The sequence below is a fragment of the Ictidomys tridecemlineatus genome, chromosome 6 (genome assembly GCF_052094955.1).
Source record: "Ictidomys tridecemlineatus isolate mIctTri1 chromosome 6, mIctTri1.hap1, whole genome shotgun sequence".
In the NCBI taxonomy this organism is placed as follows: domain Eukaryota; kingdom Metazoa; phylum Chordata; class Mammalia; order Rodentia; family Sciuridae; genus Ictidomys; species Ictidomys tridecemlineatus.
The window spans coordinates 169,490,789-169,518,715 of NC_135482.1; the positions used below are offsets into that span (position 1 = coordinate 169,490,789).

The 27,927-nt window shown below is 34.7% G+C and overlaps 2 protein-coding genes and 1 long non-coding RNA gene across 18 annotated transcripts in view; 2 read left to right on the forward strand and 1 right to left on the reverse strand.

Moving 5' to 3' along the window:
• The window catches only part of Spart (spartin), a 57,740-nt gene extending 51,560 nt beyond the window's left edge, over positions 1 to 6,180 (forward strand). For 6 of the 7 annotated variants that reach the window (XM_021730415.3, XM_013360856.4, XM_013360858.4 and 3 more), the window contains exon 9: positions 4,534 to 6,180. In XM_021730415.3, the coding sequence (XP_021586090.1) occupies positions 4,534 to 4,807 (274 nt within the window). In that variant the 3' untranslated portion in view covers positions 4,808 to 6,180. Of the gene's footprint in view, positions 1 to 611; positions 654 to 4,533 lie in introns of all 7 variants that reach the window. The other variant, XM_078016113.1, reaches the window with a different exon arrangement.
• On the reverse strand, positions 3,847 to 11,771 carry LOC144365169 (uncharacterized). The gene is made up of 3 exons (XR_013423438.1): positions 11,375 to 11,771; positions 7,231 to 7,303; positions 3,847 to 4,067 (listed from the first exon to the last, which is right to left on the reverse strand). It is a non-coding gene; the product is annotated as an uncharacterized LOC144365169 (long non-coding RNA).
• Positions 11,772 to 11,781: 10 nt separating this feature from the next.
• Positions 11,782 to 27,927, forward strand: part of Ccdc169 (coiled-coil domain containing 169) — a 48,741-nt gene continuing 32,595 nt past the window's right edge. For 4 of the 10 annotated variants that reach the window (XR_013423437.1, XM_005317102.5, XM_078016114.1 and 1 more), the window contains exons 1-4: positions 11,782 to 12,026; positions 13,928 to 14,007; positions 20,141 to 20,251; positions 20,334 to 20,374. Coding sequence is in view for 9 of the 10 variants with exons in the window: in XM_005317102.5 (XP_005317159.1) it covers positions 11,944 to 12,026; positions 13,928 to 14,007; positions 20,141 to 20,251; positions 20,334 to 20,374 (315 nt within the window). In the remaining variant the exon portion in view is untranslated. Of the gene's footprint in view, positions 12,069 to 12,106; positions 13,338 to 13,377; positions 13,669 to 13,927; positions 14,008 to 20,140; positions 20,252 to 20,333; positions 20,375 to 27,927 lie in introns of those variants that run through there. The other 6 variants (XM_040281600.2, XM_040281604.2, XM_040281601.2 and 3 more) reach the window with 6 other exon arrangements.

Here is a 27,927-nt window from a genome sequence, read left to right on the forward strand (position 1 = left end):
CTCGATTTGGATTTGGGGCATGTATAGCTTTGAATCAAAGCAACATGGCACAACATATTGTAGTCAGTTTTACCAAGAGTTGAAAAAGAAAATATAGAGTATATCTAAAATTCTTTTGATAAATGTAAAAACTCACCTTCCAGTTCACCTCTTCTTCTCACACTGACCTCTAATATTGCTAATTTTTTATGCCCTTGAATTTATTTTGATTAGTCATTCAGAATTAGAAAGTTTCTTTTATAAGCAAGAGCAAGTCAGAAGTGCCTTTTAGGCCAAAAGTCAGTTATGTTTAGATTATCATTTATTAGCATAATTAGATAGTTATATCAGAAGGTGAAAGTACTTGTTGGGTTTTTCCAAGTTTGATAGTCTGTTAACGAAAACGTACTAGGTTTTGATATAGAGAATATTTCTGATCTTAGTAATATGATAAACAGAATATTTTAACAGTGGTTCTAAATTAATTTCTGTAATAGTATATATTGGAATTCTTTTTATCCTTTCCTTCATTTGGATGACAAAAAGGTGAAAATTTAGTTAAGTAGCTTTGTATTTGCAACTGTAGGGATGATTTTCAGTTATCGTAGTAATTTATTTTCAAATCCTCTTAGAAAGGATGAGAGAGGCAATGGGGAATAAAGGATCTTGTCCAGGTAATCTTATTTTCTTTCTTTTTTGGGGGAGGAGGGGTGGGGAGTATGAGGGATTGAACTCAGGGGCACTCAACCATTGAGCCACATCCCTAGCCCTATTTTGTATTTAGAGATAGGGTCTCACCAAATTGCTTAGTCCCTTGCTGATTTGCTGAGGCTGACTTTGAACTCATGATTCTCCTATCTCAGCCTCCCTAGCCACTGGGATTATAGGCATGTGCCACCACACCCAGATATCCGGTTTTCTCACTGATGGAAATAAGTATTCAGCCAATAATAACTTGGTGAAAGAACTGAAGACATGGAAGATCTAGTTGTTCTGTCTTTTAATTGAGTTCTCAGTTATTTACATAAATTTATACTTTTTTACAACCTTATTTGTTTACATTTATTATAGTATCAAAAAGCAGAGGAGCATTTGTGTTGTGGAAAGTAAACCAAAGTAAATGTATATTATTTATCATTTTAGTGATAAAATGTTACTCTCTCAAGTAATTTCTTTTAAATCTACTGCTATATGCATTATGCCTGGAAGAAAAACAAATACATAAAATCCATTATCTGATTTCTGGTGATATAAGCCTATATAGAGGGTTAGCTAGCTACATTCTTAACATTTTTTAGGTAAATGTATAGCACTATTAAGACTATTTTTGTCAGTTACATTAGTAGTTTTGTCTACTATAGGAACAATGAAGGTAAGTAACTTTAACTCTGCTATACTAAATTGCACTATAGTACCTATTAATCATCACTCTTCTTCATAGTTTCTAGATTTCACTATTGAGCTTCTTTAGTTCCACCTTCAGTTGTTTAAGGAGAATAATATAATTCCAGTAGGTTAGACTATTTTTATTTTCCCCTAACAATATTTTTATATTGGAATGTTTGTTTTTGAAAAATAAGCGTAATAATAAATATTTTCCTACAAGAAATTTATTGTTGTATGACACAGTATTTTATTGGTTTGTTTATAATGAAATTTAATTAAAAGATAACCTTAAAATTTGCATGGGGTGAAGGGGTAACTCCAGTGGCAGTTGTCATTAGTACTTAAACCAGTTCTCTATGACATATACTCAGGAGTTACATATACAGAATCTTCTTTTTCCATGTGCTATCTATACTGATATTTAAACACTGTCACTGTGTCCTTTACTTGTTTTTTTTTTCTTGTTTTCTATGTAATCTTAGTTCCTTTAACAACTGCATATATAAGGGAAAAATAGAAGTTTATCAGTATTATTTCCAAGATGTGGCATACAGAATTGAATCTAATATTCCAGCTCTATTGTGATCACATCGAATATAGTGGGATTTGCTTCCCTTATCTTGTTAATATTTTTCACTTGATAAAATAATGGCACACAAGTCAGAGTATGTTTTTTTGGTATCTTGTCTTTGGACATTTGCTACTTGTACCTAAAATTTAGAGTTTTTATCTATACTGTTTAATTTTATTTTGTTGATTTTGACCCATCATTAAGTCAGTTCTTCATTTTAGGTTTTGCTTTTGGTATGGGATGTTAGCCAGCCTTCTAGTATGGGTTTTCAGTTTATTTGAAAGATAGTGACTTTTTCATGTATATCATTTTTTTCTGAAATTTTCATGGATAACTTTTAATCACATGCTTGTTTACCTCTCCTGATTGATCTTGTTTTAGTATTTAATGTTTGTTAAGAATGATGAGTTAGTGTGCAAATCTAACAATATTCTCATTTAGCCCATCTTTCCATTTGGTCTTATCAGACTGTTTCTCAGGATTGTTTTCTTCCACTTCTATCTTTTACATATTGGTCCTCATTAAAGTTTTTCCTTGTTCTGTCCTCTTTTACTTTTCATGGATAATCTTATCCACACTTGTGGATACAATTATGACCTGTATACCAACAACTCTCAAACTTGTGTTTTTTGTTAACTTATGTCTTAATCTTTAGACTCAAACATCCAAATTACATTACTACAGATTTTTCTGTTGTTTTTTTTATATTCATCCCTTGCTCTCAAACCTTACTGCCTTAGAATATACCGTCATCATTTCCTATCCAGCCCACAGCTTATTTCCTAACTGGTTCCTTTACTTCCAGTTGTGTATACTCTTCAAATTCAGAAAGTAACCAGAGTTAGAGGAATCTTTCTAAAACATAAGTTGGATCATTCCATTTCCATTGGTAAATTTTTTTTCATTTTCCACCAATTTCAAGATAAAATTTAAACTCCTTAGCTTCACCTACAATTCCTTCATAAATAACCATAAGTTATCTACCTTTGATGACTAGGTTAAAAAAAGCTATTAATGCTTCAAATATTTCAGGGTAATATATCTGAGGATAATTTTGAAGGTGGCATATAAATTGATTTACATGGAAATTTTACTTGAAAGTTGTAATTGAAATGTTACAATAATTAGTAAAATCTAAAATCACTGGCAATATGCTATGTGTGTCAGTATGCCTGAACACGGGGCTGGGGATGTGGCTCAAGCGGTAGCGCGCTTGCCTGGCATGCGTGCGGCCCGGGTTCGATCCTCAGCACCACATACAAACAAAAATGTTGTGTCTGCCGAAAACTAAAAAATAAATATTAAAAAAATATGACTGAACACATTAGGAAAATTGTTGAAAAGTCTGATTCATATAAATTCCTTTGATTTATTTAGAACATTTCATATTTACTTTGTATTATTCTTCATTTGGTAATGTTAGTATATAAAATCTAACTTAAAATCTTATTAAAGTTAATTTATTAAAAAGAGATCAAGAATAAGCTTTATATTCTTGCCAGATATATGCTTCCTATGAGTTCTTAGCAGTGTAGTTTGAATATGAATAAAAAATGTACTGAGAAGTTAATTATCTATGAAGAAAAGAATAGACACTTTTATGAAAACTGGTTGTAAGTCTTTGGGAAGCAGATGAGGTGAGCATATATTTAAAAATAAAACTGAAAGGTCTCTTAAAACGTATTTAGTACTACTTTAGAATTTTCAAAGTGCTTTCATATATACATCGTTTTATGAGATAAAGAAGTTGAGAAGCAAAGAAATTGGGACTGGACCACGGTCATATGACTAGTTATTTGCACATCTGATATTAGAGTCTAATTTTCTGATTCCTAATTTTATAACTATTTTCCATTAGCTTAACAGAAACTTGTTGTGATAACATAGAATAAAAAGTGAAATCAACAGGGTATCAAAACAAATTGAGTTTTAATATTAAGGACAGTGTTGTTTTTAGAATTGCATTACACATAGAAATATGAGTGCAATAAGAGGTATTAGACTTGAAGTAGAGTAGGAAACATTGTAAGTATCTAGCAGTGGAGGTTTATTCATCTGGAGTGCTTCCTGGACTTGAAAACCTGACTGTGGCCAAATTCTTGTTATGGTGTCCCAGTCCTAGAGAAGTAAGCTTTAAGAAAAACTGGTGTCACTAAGAGTTAGTTACTTTTTCAGTACTGAAACAGCCACTATCCCTTTTTCTTGTTTAGTCATAGCCATTGCCGCCTGACAATAGTATTTTCTGTCTGGGGCTTGGTTGGCTATGAGAAGGTCCCCACTGTGTTCTGCACCATTAGCAAATCCTGCAGAATGCTGAGGACTTACAAAATAATAGGGACTGACCAGGCATGGTGGTACATGCCTTTAATCCCAGCTAGTCTTTTATTTTCAAACATGGTTTTTACTGCAAGGGAAACTATTGCTTTGTCACAGTGTGATTTCATTTTGAGTTGTTAATTAAATTAAACCTTAAGGTTTGATTTTACTTTTTAGGGATAACATAGTAGTCACATAATTTATTAAATACTAATTCAGAAGACCTTATTTTATATTTATATTTCATCGTACATTCTCTCATTTTCATTTTATTTTGTAAGATACGGGCATAATGCAGGAGAAGCTACACACCATGCAGTGGATTCTGCCATCAATGTTGGTTTAACTGCCTATAATATTGACAACATTGGTATCAAAGCAGTGGTGAAGAAAACTGCAAAACAAACAGGACAAAAACTCCTTGAGGACTATCAAATACCTGGTGCTTCACGGGGAGAAAGTCAAGAAGGAGCAGCAACTGCAGATATGAGAAAAGAGAAGGATGAAAAGACAGAAGAAGTAGAAAAGAAAGAAGGAAAGAAGAAAGATAAATAGTGGAAGTGCTGGGAATCACCTATACCAAAGCCTTACCAGATGGAGGAAATTCTATTTAATAGGCAAATGTGAAATTCCCTGCAAATTAATCAGTATTTTTTAAAATGCATTCATTCCTACAAAGTGACTGTCCTATGTTTTATGACATGTATTCTACTTACACAAGGAAAATAATCAGTATTCTTGCACCTGGCCTTTAGAAGTTTGCAGTTATATTCTCAGTAAATTTATTTTTTCCCAAAATGCAGCCAAAATATTTTTGCAGTTAAAATAAAGCTTATAATACATGTGCTATAACACTCATAATAACATTATAAAATTATTTTTATATGTTATCTTTCCGAAAGTAGAAAATTATATATTTACATAAAATTTGGCATTTAGTAACCTTAGTCCTATTTATAGTGGGAAGGAATGACTTAACATACTGCCTCTTTTTGCACTAATTGTGGATCTTTTTAGACACTTGTCAGAATTTTCATTGTGGAAGCTAAACAAAAACTATAATCTGAGCTAAAAGAATTCTTAGATAATATTTTTAAAGTGTTTTCAAAACAAGGATGAAGTTGGATCATGAAAAATGAGGTTCTGTAAAATTATTTGGTAGCTTATATGTTGGTTCTGAAATGAGATTTTTTTAAAATTTAAAATCAATACAAATAAATCTGTAAATCTTTTGGATTGAGAATGGTATTGATTTATTAAGAGCCTAGAAAAGTTTTCAGTATGATTGATATTGCATTAAAATTTGGAGTGATTATTATCAGCTTAGTTGGACAAAAAATACTCTAAAAATAATTTTGCCATATATTGTCTCTCAGAAAGGCAAACACTTTGTTTAAAAAGTTTTTGGAAAAAAATATATGAGCCGTTGAATTTACTGATGGTAAATATATTTTTATTTTTGGCTTTAGCCATTAGAATTTGTATTTAAAAAGCCAATAAGTTATTAAAAGGGAAGATCCTCTTTGTGATCAAGGTAAATAATATGAAAACGTTAGGCTCAACTAGGTGTGTAGACACAATAGTTTCCACTTTGGGTATAAGAATATCCACCAATCTTAATTTAAGCTACAAATAGATAAGTAAATACTTAATGGCATTTTATTTTTGTTTACTAATTTTAAAAGATTGGTATTATTTTCATAGCTATATTCTATTGCAATCATTTGTAAATCTCTAGTGGCTAGTTTGTGGGACTTTATTGGAAAATAGCTGAAGAAAGCACTTTGTAAATAAATTTGCTGAACCGCTTGGCCTTAAATGTATTCATTGGGCTTGTCTTTTAGGAACACAGAATTGGTGGAGCTTATTCATGAGGCCAAAGATAATGTACTAGTTGATAAGAGAAATAAAATTTGAATTGGTAAATAGCCTCCAGTCAGTCTTTGCTTTGTTCATGTTTAAGAAATGAAATGGCAAATAGTGGAGCCAAAGTTTGAAAAGTTACCTTAGACTAGAGGTCCACAGATATGCCTCATTAACCAAATCCAGCCAGCTATTGAAAGTTCTATTGGAGCATAGTTAAACTCATTTATTTACATATTGGCTATGGCTGCCCTCTAGTACCCTATCAGAGTTAAATAGTTGCAAGAGACTATAGGGCCCACAAGCCTAAAATATTTACTATCTAAACCTTTATAGAAAAAGTGTGCTGACCCCCATCTTAGAGCAAAGAAAATGGACCTTCTGTCCCCAAGGAGTTGGGCCACACCACCCTCCAGGTATAATGCATTTACCAATCCAAAAGCTCTCTGAACTCTTATTCAGGAGTTTTACAGAGGCCCCATTATATAGGCATAATTAAGTCATTGACTATTGGTAATTAATGAATCCCAGCACTCTCCCATCCTCTTAGAGGTCGGAGTTGGGAGAGAGATATAAAGGTGAAAGATCCAAACTTCTAACTACCTGAGTGATTCCTTTGGCAGCCAACACTCATCTTTCATAAAATCAGACATGGTTGAAAAAGGATTACTATGAATAACCAAAAAAACTCCTTTGAAAATTCCAAAGCACTGGAGCTCTGCCAGGAACCACAGACGAACACCGAATACCTATTTTGTACATCATACCCTCTCAAAGCATCCAAATATCTGGGTACTCCATGGTCCATAAAAATTAATCATCACAACTTTTTAGCCCAGTTTTCATTGTCTAGAAGCTTTCTATAGTTTGAATGTTTGTGTCTCCTCCCAAATTCATGTTGAAACTTAATCTCCAATGCAACAATATTAACAATCAGGGCCTTTAGGAGGTGATTAAGCCATGAGGTCTTTTCCCTCATTAGTGTGATTAGTGCCTTATAAAAGGGCTAGAACTAGCAAGGCCATTTTTTGGCATTCTTCTACCATGTGCGTACACCCCATTTGTCTCTTTCACCCTCCATACTTTTACCATGTAATGACACAACAACAGGGTACCTCTTTGGAAGCAGAGAACAGGTTCTTCCTAGACACTGGATCATCCAATATCTTGATCTTGGGCTTCCAGCCTCTAGAATTGTGAGAAAGAAATGTTTGACCTTTTACATATTACTCAGTCTCGAGCATTTTGTTAATAGCACAAACAGACCTAAGACCTTTTGCCTATCTTTGCTTGAATTGTTGAGATTCAACAGATATAATATAAAAATAATGTGCATGATTCTGAGCACTAGAAAAATTAAGATATTTCTTTTTATAGAATAGGAAACTGAGGTTATAGAGAGGTTAAATAACTTGCTCACGATCAAAGAGAATGGTATTAATTGGTAGGAAGATGAGATCATATATTAGCTTCAAAAATGAAGGACCTATGTAGAATGATAGGTCAGTCTTCTGGTCTTTCATTAACATAGATACAGAAAGACAAGTGGCCCTTACAGAGTTCCTCTGATACTAGCTGCTTAACAATGTTGGCATTTTTTTAATTAAATTACAATTGGCTTAATGGTAGAAATTTTCCTAAGATACTAGCAATAATTCATCAGTTCTAGATTTTTGTTACAGTGTGAGCTTCCCTGTCTATAGGTATTTTAGGGAAAGCTAAGTAAGCTTTGGGAAAGGCAGTTTCATATGTACAATCTTTTCACATTCCCCACACCCTGCCCCAGCCACATCAGAATAGGTCTCGAGTCTGGAACACTTATCAAGAATTAAAGAGAAAAAAAGAGACCACACTGCCTAGACCTTGTGTGGAAATACCTTTCCCCGTTTTCAGACTGGATGACTATTGCTTTGATCTGCCTCATCATGCATCCATTCCCCTCAGGTACCCCATTTTTCCATGTTTCATAATCCCTGGCGGAAGGGGTCAGGGTTGTTTCACAACAGCACAAGAGAAATGCAAGTAGGCACACTTTCCTGCTGTGGCTGACTGGGAACCCACTAGCCATGAAGAATCCATACACACTATTGGAGCTAAACTTGCTCTGTTTCTGTGTAACTTATGTTGTGCCATCCAGTGTTTGTTGTGTTTTCCTTGCTGACTGGTGCCAAGATGCAATGAGCAGAAATGTATGTAGAATCGATAACTGGGGGATGGTGCTCTGCTTGACATTCAGCCAGATATAAGATTTGTTAGCCAGACATCATTTTATATTCTACTTCTCAAGTAAATCTGATAGATAATGCTATGCTCAAAGGACTTTCACTGGTCTTTTCTGACCATACTAAATTGGTATTTGTCTAAACAGACTTCCAGTGGATTTTCCAATTTTGTATTTATACTTTAGCAACAAATACTTGAAAGAGAACACTTCATTGATTTCTGAAAACATTTTTATCTAAAGACATCACACATACACTTCTATTCACAATATATCTAAAAGATTCAGGAAGATAAATAAGAAGATACAAAAATAAAGTCTGAAATAATATCTTAACTATACCTTATCAAAGGTCTGTCATATGTAAAGAAACAGCCTGATCACCTTGGAGGCTATTCACTGGAGATAACAGTTACTAGTGGGGAAAAGTGTTCTCCATCACCACTTCCAAATATACTGTTCAAATTTATAAGACTGATTTTGGTAACCAGCTCAATCTAGGACCCCTGAATATAGGAAAGGGTCCTAGAATTTGCATGTTTAAAAATACTCTGCATGATACCTTTAATGGAAAAGTGTATGGGGGGGGATTCTGTTGTGTAGCTCAGTAACTGACTTGGGGGTTAAAAGGAATTGGGAGAGAATGTCGAGGTATAGCCACTGTCAGTGATGACAAGATTGAGAATATGGCTGTGGAAGAGAAGTAGAAATACAAGTGATGAGAGTTGGGAATTGAAGGATGAGATTGTAGGATGGGATTGGAAGTCCAGTTAGCTAGGAATACAGCAAGACTTATAAGGAAAAGAACCTTGGTTGTCTTAGTATATACAGAGTGACTATGAAGTCTGTGAGTGAAGCCAGGAGGAAGAGTATATTTTGTTATGCAAAGGAGGCATGAGGACTAAAAAGGCAGGTATTTTACATTTAGGCGGAAGAATATAATTTGGAAGTAGCATTATAGAAGGAAAGGATTCTTGACCTTCCTGGCCTAAAGGAGAAATGGGGTTCTACAGAGGAAATCAAACAGAAATATCAGTTCTTAGCTTTGATATCACAGAATGTATAGGTAAAGTGTGCATAAGAAAGATTTGAAAGAATATATAACATTTGACTAGCTTTTCACCTATTCCCAGCTCATTCTTACTTCTGCTCATCTGTCTAAAAAAGAGAAAAAAATTAACTCTGGCTGGGAAGAAGGGAGGAAGTCACCAAGATGGAGAGAAGACTGCTAAGTATCTTTAAGAGGAGATTAACATGAATTCATATTATACTTCTTGGGTTGCGGATATAGCTCAGTGGTAGTGTACACCTAACTATGTAAAGCTCTGGGTTGTATACCCAGTAAAAAAACACACACACGAGAAAGTCATATTACACTTCTCTTTTTCATAGATTCTTTGAAAACAATATATTTAGCATCTTAACTTTGTTCACAAAAACTCAATTGTTTTTAGTTGAACTTATGCTCAAAATGCTTCAGGTTATCTCTGGCCTACAAGTCTGGGTAGTGCTTTTGAACATTAAGCACACTACCAGTAATGTGTTACTATGTTTGTGTGTTTTTCAAGCAGTTCAATTCCAAACTGTTTCCAAGCTTAAAACTTTTCCTAGTACAGAGATTTTCCAAAGTTCTAAAAATCTCCTTTCTTTAGAAACCCTTGTTTTAACAGAAGACTTTTCCTTAGCTCCAGCATCTATCTTGCAAATCATTCTAATTTTTATTTTATATGAACAGTACTTTAAAGTACAGCATCCATAGGACCCTATTGCAGTCAGTCTTTTAATATTTTTCCAATAATATGTTGTCAGTTTCTGAAAATTTGTTGGTAAACAGCAACCAAATAAAATACACTTTAAACATATATGATTTTTATGCTTTTATACCTTTGAAAGACTTTCTATTTATAGGATCTAACATTTACTGACCTCTATTTAGCGCCACTTCTCAGACTTTTGAGAATAAAGAAAATCTTTACCAGATACAACATTTGTGCTGATTTCTATCAAAAAAAAAAAAAAAAAAACATGTTCTTGTGCTTAAGCTTCTCAAATTGATTCAGGAAAATGTACCAAAATTAGAAAGTAAATTGTGTTAGCTTTTCCTTGCTGTGACCAAAATACCTAACCAAAAAAAAAAAAAAAAATGAGGAGAAACAGTTTACTTTAGCTTGTGATTTAGTCCATGGTTTTTAGAGTCCATTGCTTTGAGGCTAAGGTGAGCAGAACATCATGGAGGAAGGGTGTGGTGGAGGGGCGCTGCTGCATTCGTGGAAGCCAGGAAGCAGATAGGCTGCAGGGAAGATGAACCTTTCTAGGGCAGGCCCACATTGATCCACCTTCTCCAACTAAATCCTACCTGTCTACAGTCACTACCCAGTTAGTTCATTCAAGCTAAGATGGACTGATTAGTATACAGCTCTCATAATCTGATCATTTCAACTCTGAATATTCCTGCAGCGATACAGAAGCTTTTGGGGAACACTTCATATCCAAACCATAATAAATACACACTGGGTAAGTTAAGAAGAGGGTTTGGTTCACGGTTCTTGATCCAAGGTCGAGGGGCAACATCAGGTGTTGGCCTTTCAGCAAGAAGTCCCAATGTAGTAGTGTAGGATATCACTGTCCAGAGACAGGGAGTATGAGAAAGTCCTAGTCAAAGGGGCTCTCATAGCAGACCCTCTCTGGAGATAAGCCATTAACCAACCCATTAATCATGAGTGGATTATTCCTCTCATGTGGGCATAGCTTTAATCACTTCATGAAGGTCCCCTGCTCTCTTCTCTTTAATATCTCATAATTCCGACATGAATTTTGAGGGGGGAAAAGCCATATTCGAAACAAAGTAGCCAGTGTACCTGTCAATGTTGGGGACAGGGAGAAGATATTGAAACACAGATGTATCTCAAGCAGAACGCAAAATATGTAATTAACATATATAACGAAATTTCAAGTTGCAGTGGACATTCCTCAGATTTGCCTAAACTTCAAGACAAGAGTATCCCGAAATGAGGTTTAAAACTCTTTTCAGGGGGTACCTTTTCAAGGTCTGCTCCTCCTGGGTCACCCCTAACCAGAGCCTCTGGTGCGCGTCCAACTGAAGCAAAGAAAGGTGCAGCCACTTTTGACCCAGCATTCTCTAACAAGGCCCAGGAATAAGGAAACATGAGGCACTGCGCAGTGTTTAGGAAAGCAAGCAAGGCCAAAGGGAGGTAAGAAGAAGGAGGGGGGTGTTCTGGAGCCCCTCACACTCAGCTGTGGAGCCGGCGCACATCCCTCTTGGCCTCCAGAACGAGGCGGGAGTTGGGGAGGAATGGGGCCCTCAGTCTAGCCACAGGGCTGCTCCCAACAGGACCCAACATGCAAAATCCGCCTCCCTCAATTCCCGACCCCGTCGGCGCCCCACTGGGAGGGCGGTGCGGGCGACGCCCTATGACGTCACGCGTGACGCGGCGCAGTGGGCGGGAGAGGGTGACTGTGAGGCGTTTCGCCATGGCGACCGCTCCTGGCGACGCTTTTTCTTTCCCCGCTTGGGGATGCCCCTTCCAGGTCTTATACTCTAAGCAGTGCCGAGTCGAAGGGCGTGGGAGCTCTCTGACCGCTCGCTATGGGGGAGGGAAGAGGCGAAAACTTGGACGGTGTGAGCACCGACCGCCTTAAACTGGAGTTGCTGGAAGAAATCTACCAGAAGTGAGTCGGCGGCGCGCGGCCTCCCGCGCCCGTGAGGGGCAGGTGCGCGACCCCAGGCCTCCCGGGGCGGCCCTTCAGACCGAAGCCGTCATGGTTGCTGAAGGACAGCGTCAGGATTAATAGAGGGCACGTCAGGCGACATCCCCTAACAGTGTTCTGTGCTAGAGGTTGATTTGCCTTTTGATTAGTTATGCCTGTCAGCATGCAGGTTGCACTTTCTTATGGTTAAGACTAAGTGGCCCTGCGCGGTGGCGCACACCAGCAATTATAAAGTCTGAGGAGGCCGAGGCAGGAGGATCGCAAGTTAAAAGCTAACCTCAGCAATTTAGGAGGCCCTAAACAATTTAGTGAGACCCTGTATCGAAAAAAATTGCACCCTTGGGTTCAATCCCTGGTACAAAAAAAAAAAAAAAGCAATAAAGCAAGAACAACAAAACCAAAAAACACCCCCAACAACACTTCCCCCCAAGTGTATTTGGTACATATGTTGTAATTTTAAAATAGGTCTTTGGTTTTTATGTTCTACTGAATTCGGGTTTTTCAGTTTAAAATCCCAAGGAATTTATTTAGTATTTCATCCTTTAGAAGAACTTAAGAAATGGTAACTTTTTGTAAAAATCGGGCCTTCTTCTTATGCTTTCTTTTTCTCTTTCTTTGTGCAATGCTGAGGATTGAACTCAGGACCTTGCCAATGGTAGGCAAAGGCACTATTGAAAGCATGTTCATCTCCAGTTTCTCAGATGCTTTTTCATTTCTTGTAACAAAGGCATAGACAGGTTTATTTAGGAAGATAGATAACACATTCAAGGGAGAATGTGTGCTGTCTCCAGAGTAAGCAGCCTCTCCTATGCTTTTTAGAACAATATTAGTATTTCTTGTTAAAACTGACTATGCTATTTTTTAAAAGATAATCTTATCACACCCACAGGCCCCATGAGAATTGACTTTTCTGTGGGTCCCATAGCATTCTGTGCTTCATTCTGTGCTTTTCTCTATTATAACTCCAGTCACACTACTAATTAATTTATTACTTATTTTTAAAATCTTGAACCAAATGATAAACATTCTGAGGATCAGGTTCTGCCTTCTCTGAGGCAGTAAGGGTTCAGAGCAAGTATTTAGAGGAATTCTGCATAAATTTAAATCTCGGCTCTTATTACTCAATAACTATAGGACCTTATTTAAGTTAACTAACTTGCTTAAGCCTCATCTTTCTCTTAAGAGTGTTATATAAATAGTTACACTTCCTATTGTTGTTGCCAGGATGGAATGAAATGTGTAAAATGTTTAGCCCTGGCTAGTGCATTCCAGGTAAGCATTCAAGTGGAATTGAGCTGCTGCTGTTGATATTGTTCTGTCCACTTGCTCATTTTACTGTCTTTAACAAAATGCCTTAAATACAAAAGGCATTCAGAAATATTTACGAATGCTTTTTTAAAGAAAGAGTGTGTGTGTGTGTGTGTGTGTGTGTGTGTGTACGTACATGTGTGTGTTTTATTAGTGTTTCTTTTTTCTTTTTTTCAGGTTGACACTTGTTGCCTACTGCCCTTGTTAGCTCTTCCTGTCTGTAATAATTTGCAGCTCTTATTTTACAGTGTTCTGAGAAACTCAGTAATCAATTTCTTTGGGATCATATTTAAGGGTAATTGGCTTCCAGTGATTACCTGAGAGCTTTGAGCCGTAGTGCTTATTTAATCCTTTCTGGACCTTATTAATCAGAAGCTTGTATTTGTCTGATTCTTGATACTCAACCATTTCTTCAATAAATAATGTTTAATAATATTCAATAAATAAATGATATTTCATAAGAAATTATTCCTAAAGTAATGGGGGTTACATGTATTAGTTTTCCCATGTTATTTTTAATTGCATCATAATTAACAAAATATTTTTAATAACAGGGATGTAGTGCAACTCTCAGTGTTTGAATTAAGACACAAGATAGCAGAAATGGAAGCCAAACCCAATACTGACAATGAAGGTATATATGTAAATATTTTTATATATATATATCTCTTGTATAATTATTGTTCATTTTACCAAGATACCTATAGTACATTAAATTACATATAATGAATAATAGTACCAAGATTTCAGTATTACTCTCTGGTGGCATTAATAATAATTTATAACAAAAGCTTTAAAACTGATACTTCAGAATGTCAAACCATTACAACATAATTATTCAAAAATGTTATTTCACAAAACTTTTCTTATATGACATCAATATACTGTTTCCTTTGTAAATAACAAAATATCATAAATATTCTGTTCAATTTATGTCACACCCTTTATATATTAACTACTGGATCTTCAGTTTAACTGTAAAATCCTGATCTAGGATTTATCTGTTTGTGTTGGAAGAATTTTTGTGTGTAGGGGTGTGTGTGTGTGTGTGTGTGTGTGTGTGTGTGTGTGTATTATATATATGTACACATACCCACATACACATATCCTTAAAATTTATAATGTATGCCAGACATTTATTAATTCCACAAATAGTAATTGAGATTCATATATCAACACTTTGGAAGACCTTTATTTTCCCTATTTTAAAGAGGTGCAATGACTATTGGGGAGAAAGTGACAAACTAAAATATGATTATGAGAAGTGATATATGTTCTGCAAATAGAGAAACAGGATCTTAGAGAAAGAAAATCTAGCACAATTTTAGTGAAGGTATAAAGACAGCCTTTACAGAGGAAGCAGTGCTTAAACTAAACAAAGTAAGGAGTTTATTAGAATTATGGGGGTGTGCTTTGGTTCTTAAATTCATTTGTACTTCTTTCTTATACTAAGAAGCCATGAACAAAAAGAGATTAGTAGCTAATTGAGAAATAAAATGCTGCTTTCTATGAGAATCTAATACTCTGTTAAAGCTTGCTTGGAGAATACTACACCAAGGCTAAAGTAGCATTATATATCTATCTGTACTTTAGTTATAATTAGCTCTGTGGGGGCAGACTTTGAATTCACCTACCAAGTAGTTGTATTGGCAAGGGTAATACACTCACCTACCCAGTTAGAGAAAAAACAGAAGACATGCTCACACGTATAGTATGGAGTCCAGTACCTATGCCCAATAATAATATATTGCTCACTAGTCATAATATAAACTGTTCTTATGGAGAGGAAGTAGGATATGGCCACAAAGAGTAGGAAAGCTTTTGTCTAAACTGAAGTCTTAAATGAATAGCAAACCACTTGTCCCTTAATCAAGGCCAGGAACGCTGTCAAGTGAGGTGATCCTTTTTTTGTTTGTTTGTTTCGATGAGAATAGCTAGTATTTGTGTAGTGCTCTAAAAGAATTTTCAACTACCCTTTTAAAAAGTATTATTACCCCATTTTATAGATGAGAAAACTGAGATCCTAAATGACTTTCTGAAAAATACAGAGGTAATGAGTGATATTTCTGAAATTTTCAATCCAGGCATGCTAGTGTCAAATTCCACTTAGCCTCCACTTCTTTCTACCTCTTAGGCTTAAATTTGCACCTTGATTTTTTAATTTTTAGAATTTTTCATCTAGAAAATTGAGCCTTGGTTTACAACTGGGAATAGAAATAGGCCAGGTTTGCCTAGTACATCCATGCTTGTCTAATTTTTTTTTTTTTTAACTCATTCCGATCAGAAGTTTTGCCTGCTCAACTGTGTAACTATTCTTGTCCAGGTCACCAATGATTTCTAGTTTGCTAACTCCCATGTCAGCTGAGTCATCTTATATGATCTCATCAGCTGATCTCAACTTGTCCTTGAAGCCCTTTGTTCACTTGGCCTCTGGGACACCATACTCTCTTGGTTGTCCTACTTATTAGTCACTTGTCATTTCTTCATTTCTAAAAACTCAAGAATGCCTCAGGGCTCAGTCTCCGTCTTCTGACATTTCTTCAATATATGCTTAGGCTATTTCTGGTCTTCTAGGGTTAAATACCATCATATATTGACAACACACATCCATATCTCCACTTTGGACCTCAAGTCTGATTTCTAACCCCAAGCACCTTTGGCCATTTCATAATATATTAAAAGAGCAAACATTTTTTCAAACTTAGTAAATGCTAAATTTTTTTGTAAAACTCAATTTGTCTTTCATATTTCAAAACAAAGAAAAGAATACTTTTTTCTGGTATAATACTTAATGATGAAAAATTAGAGGGATTTCCATTCCTTGGGGTGGGAGGAAGATGCCTATTGCCATCATTCAAATGTATTAGTGATTTCAAAGTTCTAGTCAAACAATAAAATGTGAAAAAGAAATGAATGATAGCTATTAGGAAGAGATAGACTTTTATGATTTCCATTTTCATAATTTAATATCCAGAATTTTCCAGAGGATCAATTAAAAACTAGTAAATATTTAGAAAATGATTAGATAAAACCTGATGCAGTGGCATGTGCCAGTAATTCCAGTGGCTTGAGAGGCTGAGGAAGGAAGATCACGGAGTTCAAAGCCACTCTCAGCAACTTAGTGAGGCACTTAGCAACTCGGTGAGAACCCTGACTAAATAAAATATAAAAAAGGGCTGGGGATGTGGCCCCTGGGTTTAATCTCTTATACACCCCCCCAAAATTGTTGGATATAATAATAGAATAAATGTTTATTTTTAAAAAAAACGTTTCAGCAATAACAAGCTAAGAATATAGTGTTGAAATTACCTCAGTCACAATTTCAACATAGTCCACAAAATATCTGATCATTTCTTTGGCAAGAATTATGCAGAACCTGTATGAAGAGACAACAAAAGACTATGACTATAGAGGAATAATTGTTAAATCAGAATTCTCACCTTATTCTACCCAAGAGATTTCATACCAAACAGAAACTGTAAGGGAAAAAAGAAATTGAAAAAGTTTTCCCCTTAGCCCATGCCTTGTTGAAATTCTAAGCTTTGTTAGTGGGAGACACAAAAAAAGCAAAAAAGATGGACTGGGGATGCTGCTCAGTGGTGAGCACATGCCTAGCAAGTGTGAGGCCTTGGGTTTGATCCCCAGCACTGCAAAAATAAGAAACAAGAAGTCTTTGTGAACTTTGTTTTAGTTGATGAGCTCAATTTATTTTTCATTAGACATATTTCTATTGGAAAGAAAACTAAATTAATAAAAATGTACCACCCATTTATGTGCTCAAACCCTGAGCATCTCAGAATCTCTAGTGGAGTGGGGGAAAATGCTAGGAGTTAGCCTGTAAAAAGAACATTGACTTTAGAATCAGGTGGCCCCTGGCTTTAATATTACAGCTGTGGGACTTAAATGCATAACTTTGAATAAATTACTTAAAACCCTCTTTGTCTCAATTTCCTCACATATAATTGGTGAAAAATATATATAACTTGTAGGGTTGTTTGAAGACTAATATATTGAGTTTATCCTCTTCATTATTTTTTTTTAAAGAGAGAGTGAGAGGCAGAGAGAGAAAGAGAGAGAGAGAATTTTAATATTTATTTTTTATTTATCGGCGGACACAACATCTTTGTTTGTATGTGGTGCTGAGAATCGAACCTGGGCCCCACGCATGCCAGGCGAGCGTGATACCGCTTGAGCCACATCCCCAGCCCTCCTCTTCATTATTTTTAAAAAATATGTTTTAGTTATAACCTTTATTCTATTTACTTACCATTATTTGGTGCTGAGGATCGAACCCACTGCCTCACATGGGCTAGGCAAGCGCTCCACCGCTGAACTACAATCTCAGCCCCTTCATTATTATGTTAATAAGGAGGGAAATTTTTTCCTCTGTGGGAGGACTAAATATTATAAATGTGTTCATTCTCACCAAATTAACTTACTGGTATCATGTATATCTTATTAAAATACCTAGGTCCCCCCCACCCCCCAACCCCGCAACTTGAAAAATTTAACTTTAAAACTAACTGGATGAATAAATAGGCAGAAATAACTGTGGAAAGAGATACTTAGAAAATAAATTCATTAACACTTAAAATGAATCAACAGAACAGTAAAATTAGTCTTTTCAGAGTCTCATAGACCAAAAATGAGTAGGTTAAACCACAGACATTTATTTTCTGACACTTCTTGTGGCTGGAAGTCAAATCAAGATATTGGCAGGGTTGGTTCCCTTCAAGCACTCTCTCCTTGGCTGGTAGATGGCCACCTACTCTGTATGTGTTCACACATAGTCTTCCCTTTGTGTCTGTAACCTAATCTCCTTTTATAAAAACATCTGTTGTATTGAATTAGGGCTCATGTATGACCTCATTTTGCCTTAATTGCCTCTTAAAAAATCCTGTTTCTAAATACACTTTCTGAGGTACTTGGGTTTATGACTTCAATATATGAATTTGGTGTGCAGGTGATGGAGCAGGGTATGTTGGATGTGAAAGAGTGGTTAGAACACAATCCATCCTGTAACAGGAAAAGAGTCTAGTTTGTTAAAACCATAATGCAATACCATAAAATTTAGGACCAGGTTATTGTTAATTTTGAAAATTGAATCTTTCGAATTAGTCTTTTAGTTACTTTAAAAAAAGTACAAAACCATTTTCATTTATGAATTGGGGGAATAGATTATTACAGACAAAATCTGTACAATACTCTGAAATCAGACCCCAAATAATCAATGCATTATTCTATTCAGGCTCTATAACAAAATACCTTAAGTGGCTTAAATGATAGAAATTAATTTTCTCATAGTTCTTGTGGCTGGGAATTAGTAGATCAAGGTGCTGCCCAGTTCAGTTGATGGTGAGAACTCCTTTCTGATTTGGAGACACCTATCTTCTTACTATGTACTCACATGGCAGAATCAAACAGAGTCAGTTAACTCTCTGGTTTCTCATCTAATAACACTAATCTTACAGAATTAGAGCCTCAGTGTTGTGACCTCATTTAAGCTTTATCACCTCCTCACAGACTCTCTCTCCAAATACATACAGTCAAATTGGAGGACAGAGCTTTAATATGAATTTTGGGGGCAGGCACATAAATACTTAGTCCATAACAATCCTTTAGCATCACTTTCTAAGTACTGTTTTCTCTCTCCCTACCATCAAAAACGAAACAAAATAAAAATGTCAGACTGCCTGCTGCATTTGGGAAAGGGCTTCTGGGTAGAAAACTGGAGCCAAGGAGCCTATTACCAGTGATGTTTTATTGGAATTTAAGGAAACTAAATGAAAAGTGATGAATTATTCAATAAATTCTGTTTGAAAAATTGGTGTAATATTGAGAAAGAAATGCTCATTTAGATCCTCATTCTATATACTTAATGCTAAAAACTTCCAAATGGATTATAAAGTTAATATAAAAAAGAACAAAAAGCATAGATGAGTATCTGTCTCCCCATCTTTATTTCTCTTTCAAATCAGATGTCCTGTGTATTCCATAGCATCCACTTAATTGAAAAATTTCTCAAATGTTCTAGTTAAGTGTGTTTTTTTTTATCTTCCTATTTTTATTGCTGAATGATAGCAAGGACAATGTCTATTTTATTTTTGCATCGTTAGTTCCTTGTAGAGTACCATATTAGTCTTTTTCTTTTCCATGATAAAAATATTTCATTTTTCAGTCTTTTCAGATTAAGATAACTTCATTGTTGCCATCATTATAACTGTAGTGATTAGGAAAAAAATGACTGAATTATTAAAACACATGTGGTGTGCTGTGGTTTGAACATGTCTCTCCAAACCCAATGTGATAATACAGAGAAGCTGGGCCTTTAAGAGGGGATGTGGCCATGAGGGCTCCTCTTTTTTTTTTTTTAGTGGGATTAAGGCCCTGACCAAAGAGGCTTCACACACTACATTTTGTTAGCTTGCTTGTCTGTCACATGAAGACACAGAACAAGAAACCTTACCAGTGCCTTGATCCTGGACTTCCTTGCTTCCACAACTGTGATAAATAATTTCTGTTCTTTGTAAATGACCCAGTCACAGTGTTATAGCAGCACCAGATGGACCAAACATAGTGCCATTTTTCAACCCCAAACTGTTCTTTTTAATAGTTGAAAAAGTATTATTTGGCATTGTTTTTTTAATGGGACTTATCTGTATTACTAAAAAAGATAAGATCTTAACAGGTAAAGATTGAACTGTTTCATGTTATTTGAATGAATAAATAAGAGTTGGTGGGCTAATCTTGATCTCCCCCCACCTCAGGCAGTGAATGGAAAACCCGTTATGAGACACAACTAGAAATGAATGATCAACTAGAAAAGCAAATTGCATCTCTTAAAGAGAAAATGGAAAAATTCCGTGGGAATCCCTCAGGTACAAAAGCAATTATATATATGTATTATAAGTTGAGTTAAAACTGATAAAATATCAATTGTTTATATTTGCTTTATTGTAGACAGTCTATCTTCTATTCGTGTCTATGAACGAATGCCTGTGGTGAGTAAAAGATGGTTAAAAAGAATAACTGTAGGAAAGTATGTATATTTTCCCCCAGACAGATTCTAAACAAAATTTTAAAGATTGTCAACAGGATCCAAATAAAATATTTTGTTCAGGAGAACTGTTCCTTGCATCCAAAGAATCTAGTCACAGGCCATCAGTTTACTCTCCCTGTTGGAAAGCAGAGCATAGATTCTGGTGTAAGTACAGATAAGCAAAATAGAAGAAAAAGAATCTCAGTAGTCAGGCTAGCAGGGAACCTGAGCATGTCTATTCCTTCTAATCAGAAGAAGCCTAATATTTAACACAAAGAATATATCTTCTACATTTCTAAAACATGTCCATTCTAGTTCCTTGTAACATACAAACACATGTACTCACATATACACATCGATGTATTTGTGTACATACATATACATATACACATTACATATGCAAATATATTAAAGAGAGATATCAAATCCATCAGAGAACCCATAAAGTTACCTTATGAGGATCATGAAACCTCAATGGGCTGACTAATCTGCTTTCTTTTCTGGTTGCCTCTTTGGGAGTTAATTTTAATTCATAATAAATTACTTAAGTTTATCTGTTTTGTAAAGTGTTTTACAAAACAGATTCATTGTTTTTTAGTCATTCAAATCTATACTTTAAAATGTACAGAATCCTGAAGCATGACCTTGTTGGATTCAGAGCCTGCTTAGAAATAGCCTTTTCCTCAAAACTCTGAATTATTATTTCAGAAATACTCAGAAAAAAATACTGTGAAAAGCCAAGGGTACATCTATTGAAAATGCAAATGCAATACTCTATGAAATTTGTAGGATTTAACATATCATTATCATCATCAGCAGCAGCTTTAATTGAACATATAAAGTATGCAAATTAATTTCATTTCCTTTTTTCAGTCTTGCAACAACCCCATGAGGTGAAGTTTAACCTTATTTCCTTTGATGCATGTGATGATAAGCTTAAACAGATGAAAGAATTTGATCAGGCTCACACAGTCTGTAAGTGGAGCCAAATTCTCTCCCTCTATAAAAAGTCTTTATGCATTTACTACACCTTGCTGTAGTGCTTATCAGAAATAACAAAAAAAAAAGTTTTTTAAAGAGCTATAGGTAGAGTACTAAGTTGATATACAGAGAATGAGAATGAGAGCATTTATGGTTGCTTTTCTTTGAATAACTGTAATTCATTATGAAAGTTACAGGGAAATTCTGCATTTTCAATAATAATGAATTGTGGAGAAATAAGGCTATTTGTTCCTGTTACTTTCAACTCAGAAATGCTCATATTTCTGTGTCTTGGAAGTTCAAGAAAATAACATTTTCTTTTTCTGTTTTTTGTTTTTAATGGAAAAAGTAGCTTTTTTGTTTTTGTCTCCTTCTGCATTATAGTGGAGTTATATCCCCCTCTTGTGGCATTCAGAAATTGCTGCTAGACCATTTTCACTATAGTGCCCTTTCTTAATTGCAGGTAGAATTTCAATAATACCTATAGAATATAAAGTATAAAATACTCCCTACAGAATATAAAATATTCTGGCTACCTGATTTTGATAAGGCAGCCATAGTCCTCAAGAAATAAGTATCAATAGCCTAATATTTGTATAACATGGTAAAGTATTTTATAGTATATTTATTCCTGCTACCTGAGAATGAGATTCTGTAACATATTTATATTGATAAACTAATTTTTCTTGGTGTTATTCTTGAATAAAGTGTGCTTCTCTGTAGACCTAGAAGCAGATAAGTAGTATTTCTCTTCAGAAAAGGACGAGGATATAAAGAACAGCATAAGCCAAGCAGAAAGAGAACTTAAATTCAATATAAATGGAACTGGTCCTTCTATCCTCTGGGCAGATGCCCTACACAAGAATTTAGTTTTTCTTAAACAATTAAGTCCAGGAAGGCTTTTCTGAGCAGGAGGTATTAGGAATATGGCCTACAATTGATGATGGAAGTATCTATTCAACTACTCAGCAAAAAGCACTGGTTTCCAAGAATCCTATATCCAGTAAGAGATCTCTTATTATATAAGAACAAAAAATATATTAAATCGTAATATTCAATATAAAGACCAATATTTGTAAAATTCAGACATGATGTTTATTTATAAACATTTTAAATTCCTTTTAAGTTGATAGAAAAGAAGACATACACTATTTGTTTTTGTGGGACAGTATGGATTTACATTATTTGTAAATTTAATCTTTATTCTCATGGATCATTCCATCTTTAGGACTAACATATACAGACATACTTATAAAATTAATGTAAATTTTCTTGAATACTAATTTTAAGTAACTTCAAACTGTAGGCTTGTTTATGGATGACAAAAGGAATGGATACTAGGGTTTTTTTGTGTGTGTGTGTGTGATTTTGGAGATTGAACCCAGGGTCTTATGCATTCAAGGCAAGCACTCTACCAACTGAACTTTATTCCTAGCCTGGATACTCAATTTTGACGGGCACACATGTAATATTTAAAAATACTATTTGACAAAAATAAATGTTATTTTCAAACTAGATCAATTAAATGGGCTTGATTTTAATATTTTGAAAAATTACTCTCAGTTAGTTTAGAGGTTTCATCTAGTTTTATTTTATTGTTTTTTGAATCACTTTTCTCCTCTGAAGGTATTATAGAATATATTATCTTGAAAATATCTTTCAGTGGTATAGTTATTCACATTTAATTTTAGCACTATGTATCAGTTAAGGATTGCATTTGGCTGTATATGAGAGAAAGCTCTAAGCAAGCACTTTTTTTCTATTTTCCTCCCTCATGTAATAAAAAGGATTAGAGGTTTGCATTTATTGGTGCAATGACTCTATAAAGCCCTCAGGAATTCAGGCTCCTCCTCATTTTCCACTCATGTGTGAGGGGCTAGAAATACAGTGTTTTGTGTAAGTAGGAAGAAAATAGATACAGGGTATGCAGTTAGTTTTATCTACCATACAAGGTCATTTTATTTTAAAGTTTTTGCATTTATTTAAAGTTTTTGGTATTTCATTTTAAAGTTTTATGTGTTTATTGATATTATTTGAAAGTTAAAGACAAAAATGAAATCATAAAGGCAACAGTGCCTACTATTTATATTTGTTTGGTAATTTTTATATGCATATATTTATTAAAAAGAATAACATAATAAATTAGGAGAAATAAAAGCAAGAATTAAACAGGATTGCACTTAGTTTTGTTTTTTATATTTTAAATATAATTTTAGCCTTACTACACAATTTTGTATTCTATATTAGAGCACCTAAATCAATTACTACTTATGTTTCTTTTTTTAAATCTGATTTGCTATACATGATGGCAGAATGCAATTCATTTTATATTACAAATATAGAGCACAATTTTTCAAGACACTGATTGTACACAAAGTATTTTCACACCATTTGTGTCATATACATGTGCTTAGGGTAATTATGTCTTAACTCATTCCACCATCATTTCTACCCACTTGTCCTCTCCCTTCCCCTCTCTTCCCTTTTCCTTCTCTAAAGTTCCTCCATTCCTCCCATGCTCCCCCCATCAATCGCCATTATGCATCTGCATCCTCATATCAAAAAAGACATTAGGCCTTTGGTTTTGGGGGATTGACTTGCTTTACTTAGCAAAATATTCTCCAACTTCATCCATTTACCTGCAAATGCCATGATTTTATTCTCTTTCAATTCTAAGTAATGTTCCATTGTGTATATATACCACAGTTTTCTTATCCACTCATCTACTGGAGGGCATCTAGGTTGGTTCCATAATTTAGCTATTGTGAATTGTGCTGCTATAATCATTGATATGGCTGTGTCCCTGTGGTATGCTGTTTTTAAGTCCTTTGGGTATAAACCGAGGAGTTGGGATAGCTGTGTTGAATGGTGGTTCCATTCCAAGTTTTCCAAGGAATCTCCATACTGCTTTCCAAATTGGTGACTGCACCAATTTGCAGTCCCACCAGCAATTTATGAGCGTGCCTTTTCCCCCACATCCTTGTCAACACTTAATGTTGTTTGTCTTCATAATAGCTGCCATTCTGACTGGAGTGAGATGATATCTTAGAGTAGTTTTGATTTGCATTTCTCTAATTGCTAGAGATGTTGAAAATTTTTTCATGTTTGTTGATTGATTGTATGTCATCTTTTGAGAAGTGTCTATTTACTCTCTTGGCCCATTTATTGATTGGGTTATTTGTTTTTTTTGCTGTTAAGGTTTTTGGGTATTTTATATATCCTGGAGATTAGTGCTCTATCTGATGTGCTTGTGGTAAAGATTGCTTCCATTCTGTAGGCTCTCTATTCACCTCACTTCTTATTTTGCTGAGAAGAAGCTTTTTAGTTTGAATCTATCCCATTTATTGATTCTTAGTTTTTATTCTTGTACTACAGGAGTTTTATTAAGAAAATTGGGCTAATCTGACATGATGGATACTTGGGCCTATTTTTTTTTCTATTAGGCACAGGGTCTCTGGTTTAATTCCTAGGTCCTTGATCCACTTTGGGTTGAGTTTTGTGCATAGTGGGAGATAGGGGTTTAATTTCATTTTGTTACATGTGGATTTCCAGTTTCCCCAGTACCATTTGCTGAAGAGGCTACCTTTTCTCCAATGTACATTTTTGGTGCCTTTGTCTAAAATAAGATAACTGAAGTTATATGGGTTAGACTCGATGTCCTCTATTCTGTACCATTAGTCTATAGGTCGATTTTGGTGCCAATACCATGCTGTTTTAGTTACTTTTGCTCTGTAGTAAAGTTTTAGGTCTGGAATAGTAATGCCACCAGCTTCATTCTTCTTGCTAAGGATTGCTTTGGCTATTCTGGGTCTCTTATTTTTCTAGGTGAATTTCATGACTGCTTTTTCTATTTCTATAAGGAATGCCATTGGGAATTTGATTGGGAGTGAATCTGTATAGTGCTTTTGGTAGTATGCTCATTGTGAAGTATTAATTCTGCCTATCCAAGAACAAGGTAGCTCTTTCCATCTTCTAAGATCTTCTTTAATTTCTTTCTTTAGCGTGTGGTGGTTTTCATGGTAGAGGTGTTTCACCTCTTTTGTTAAATTTATTCCCAAGTATTTTATTTTTAAGACTATTGTAAGTGGGGTGGTTTTCCTAGTTTCACTTTCAGTGGATTTGTCACTGACGTACAGAAATGCCTTTGATTTATGGGTGTTGATTTTATATCCAGCTACTTTGCTGAATTCATTTATTAGTTCTAGGAGATTTTTGGAGGAATGTTTTGGGTCTTTTAGGTATAGAATCATATCATCTGCAAATAGTGATAACTTGAGTTCTTCTTTCCTATCTGTATTCCTTTAATTTCTTTCATCTGTCTGATTTTTCTGGCTAGAGTTTCAAGAACTATGTTAATTAGAAGTGGTGACAGAGAGCATCCCTGTTTTGTTCGTTTTTAGAGGGAATACTTTCAATTTTTCTCCATTTAGCAGATGGTCTGAGGCTCAGCATAGGTAGGCTTTACAATGTTGAGGTATGTTCCTGTTATACTAGTTTTTCAAGCATTTTGAACATTGAAGGAATGCTGTATTTTATCAAATGCTTTCTCAGCATCTATTGAGATGATCATATGATTTTTATCTTTAAATCTATTGATGTGATGAATTATATTTATTTATTTCCATATGTTGAACCAACCTTGCATTCCTAGGATGAACCCTACTTGATCATGATGCACTATCTTTTTGATATGTTTTTGTATTTGATTTGCCAGAATTTTATTGAGAATTTTTGCATCTATATTTATTAGAGATATTGGTCTGAAGTTTTCTTTCTTTGATGTGTCTTTGTCTGGTTTTGGAATCAGGGTGATATTGGCATCATAGAATCTGTTTGGAAGTGTTCCATCTTATTCTATTTCATGAAATAGTCTGTAGAGTATTGATATTAATTCTTCTTCATAGGTCTTGTAGAACTCAGTTATGTATCCATTCAGTCCTGGGCTTTTCTTGGTTGGTAGACTTCTGATGGTGTCCTTTATTTCCTTGCTTGAAATTGATCTGTTTAACTTGTGTATATCATTCTGTTTTAGTTTAGGCATATCATATGCCTCTAGAAATTTGTCGATGTCTTTGATTTTTTTCTATTTTATTGGAGTACAAATTTTCAAAATAATTTCTATTTATTTTCTGTATTTCTGCAGTATCCATCATAATGTTTCCTTTTTCATCATGGATTTTAGTAATTTGAGTTTTCTCTCCTTCTCTTCATTAGCATGGCTAATGGTTTATCAATTTTATATATTTCTTCAAAGAACCAACTTTAGGTTTTTTCAATTTTTTCAATTGTTTCTTTTGTATCAATTTTATTGATTTCAGCTCTAATTTTAATTATTTCCTATCTCCTACTGCTTTGGGGGTTGATTTGTTCTTCTCTTTCTAGGGCTTTGAGATGTAATATTAGGTCATATATTTGTTGACTTTTCCTTCTGTTTAGGAATGAACTCCATGCAGCGAACTTTCCTCTTAACACTGTCTTAATAGTGTCCCAGAGATTTTGATATGTTGTATCAGTGTTCTCATTTACTTCTAAGAATTTTTTAATCTCCTCCTTAGTATTTTTTGCTACCCATTGTTCATTCAATTGCATATTATTTAGTCTCCAGGCGTTGGAGTAGCTTTTAGTTTTTATTTCATCATTGATATCTAGTTTCATTCCATTGTGGTCTGATAGAATACAAGGTAGTATTTCTACTTTTCTGTATTTACTAACATTTGCTTTGTGGAATAACATATGGTCTATTTTAGAAAAGGATCCATGTGCTATTGAGAAGAAAGTGTATTCGCTCATTGATGGATAATATACTCTATGTATGTCAGTTAAAACTAAGTTATTGATTGTATTTTTGAGTTCTATAGTTTGTTTAGCTTTTGTTTGGAAGATCTATCTAGTGGTGAAACAGGTGTGTTAAAGTCACCCAAAATTATTGTGTTGTGGTCTACTTGACTCTTGAACTTGAGAAGAGTTTGATTGATAAACATAGACGCTCCATTTTGGGGGGCATATATATTTATATGTTGATGTATAGTTCCCTTAAGTAGTCTGAAATGTCCATCTTTATCCCTTTTGATTAACTTTGGCTTGAAGTCTTCTTTATTTGATATGAGGATGGAAACCCCTGCTTGTTAGGTAGGCCATGTGAATGGTACATTTTATCCCAACCTTTCACCTTCAGTCTGTGGGTGTCTTTTCCTATGAGATGAGTCTCTTGAGGGCAGCATATTGTTGAGTCTTTTTTTTTTTAATCCAATCTACCAGCCTATGTCTTTTGACTGGTGAGTTTAAATTTATAAACAAATCCCCTCTAACTTGCATTTTGTTTAAAGTAATAACTTTATATCATTTCAAGTATGAAAAGTGCATTATTGCAATAATACCTCTTGCCAGAAATAATACTAATAATGTAAAATGGTAAGGATACAAGTAGTTTCTTTGTAATTATATGTTGCTTCCAGATATATTTCTCTGCAACTTGTTGAGCAACATTTTAAGATGTCGGACTTCTGCAATAGATGGCACTGATGGTTTTATTTT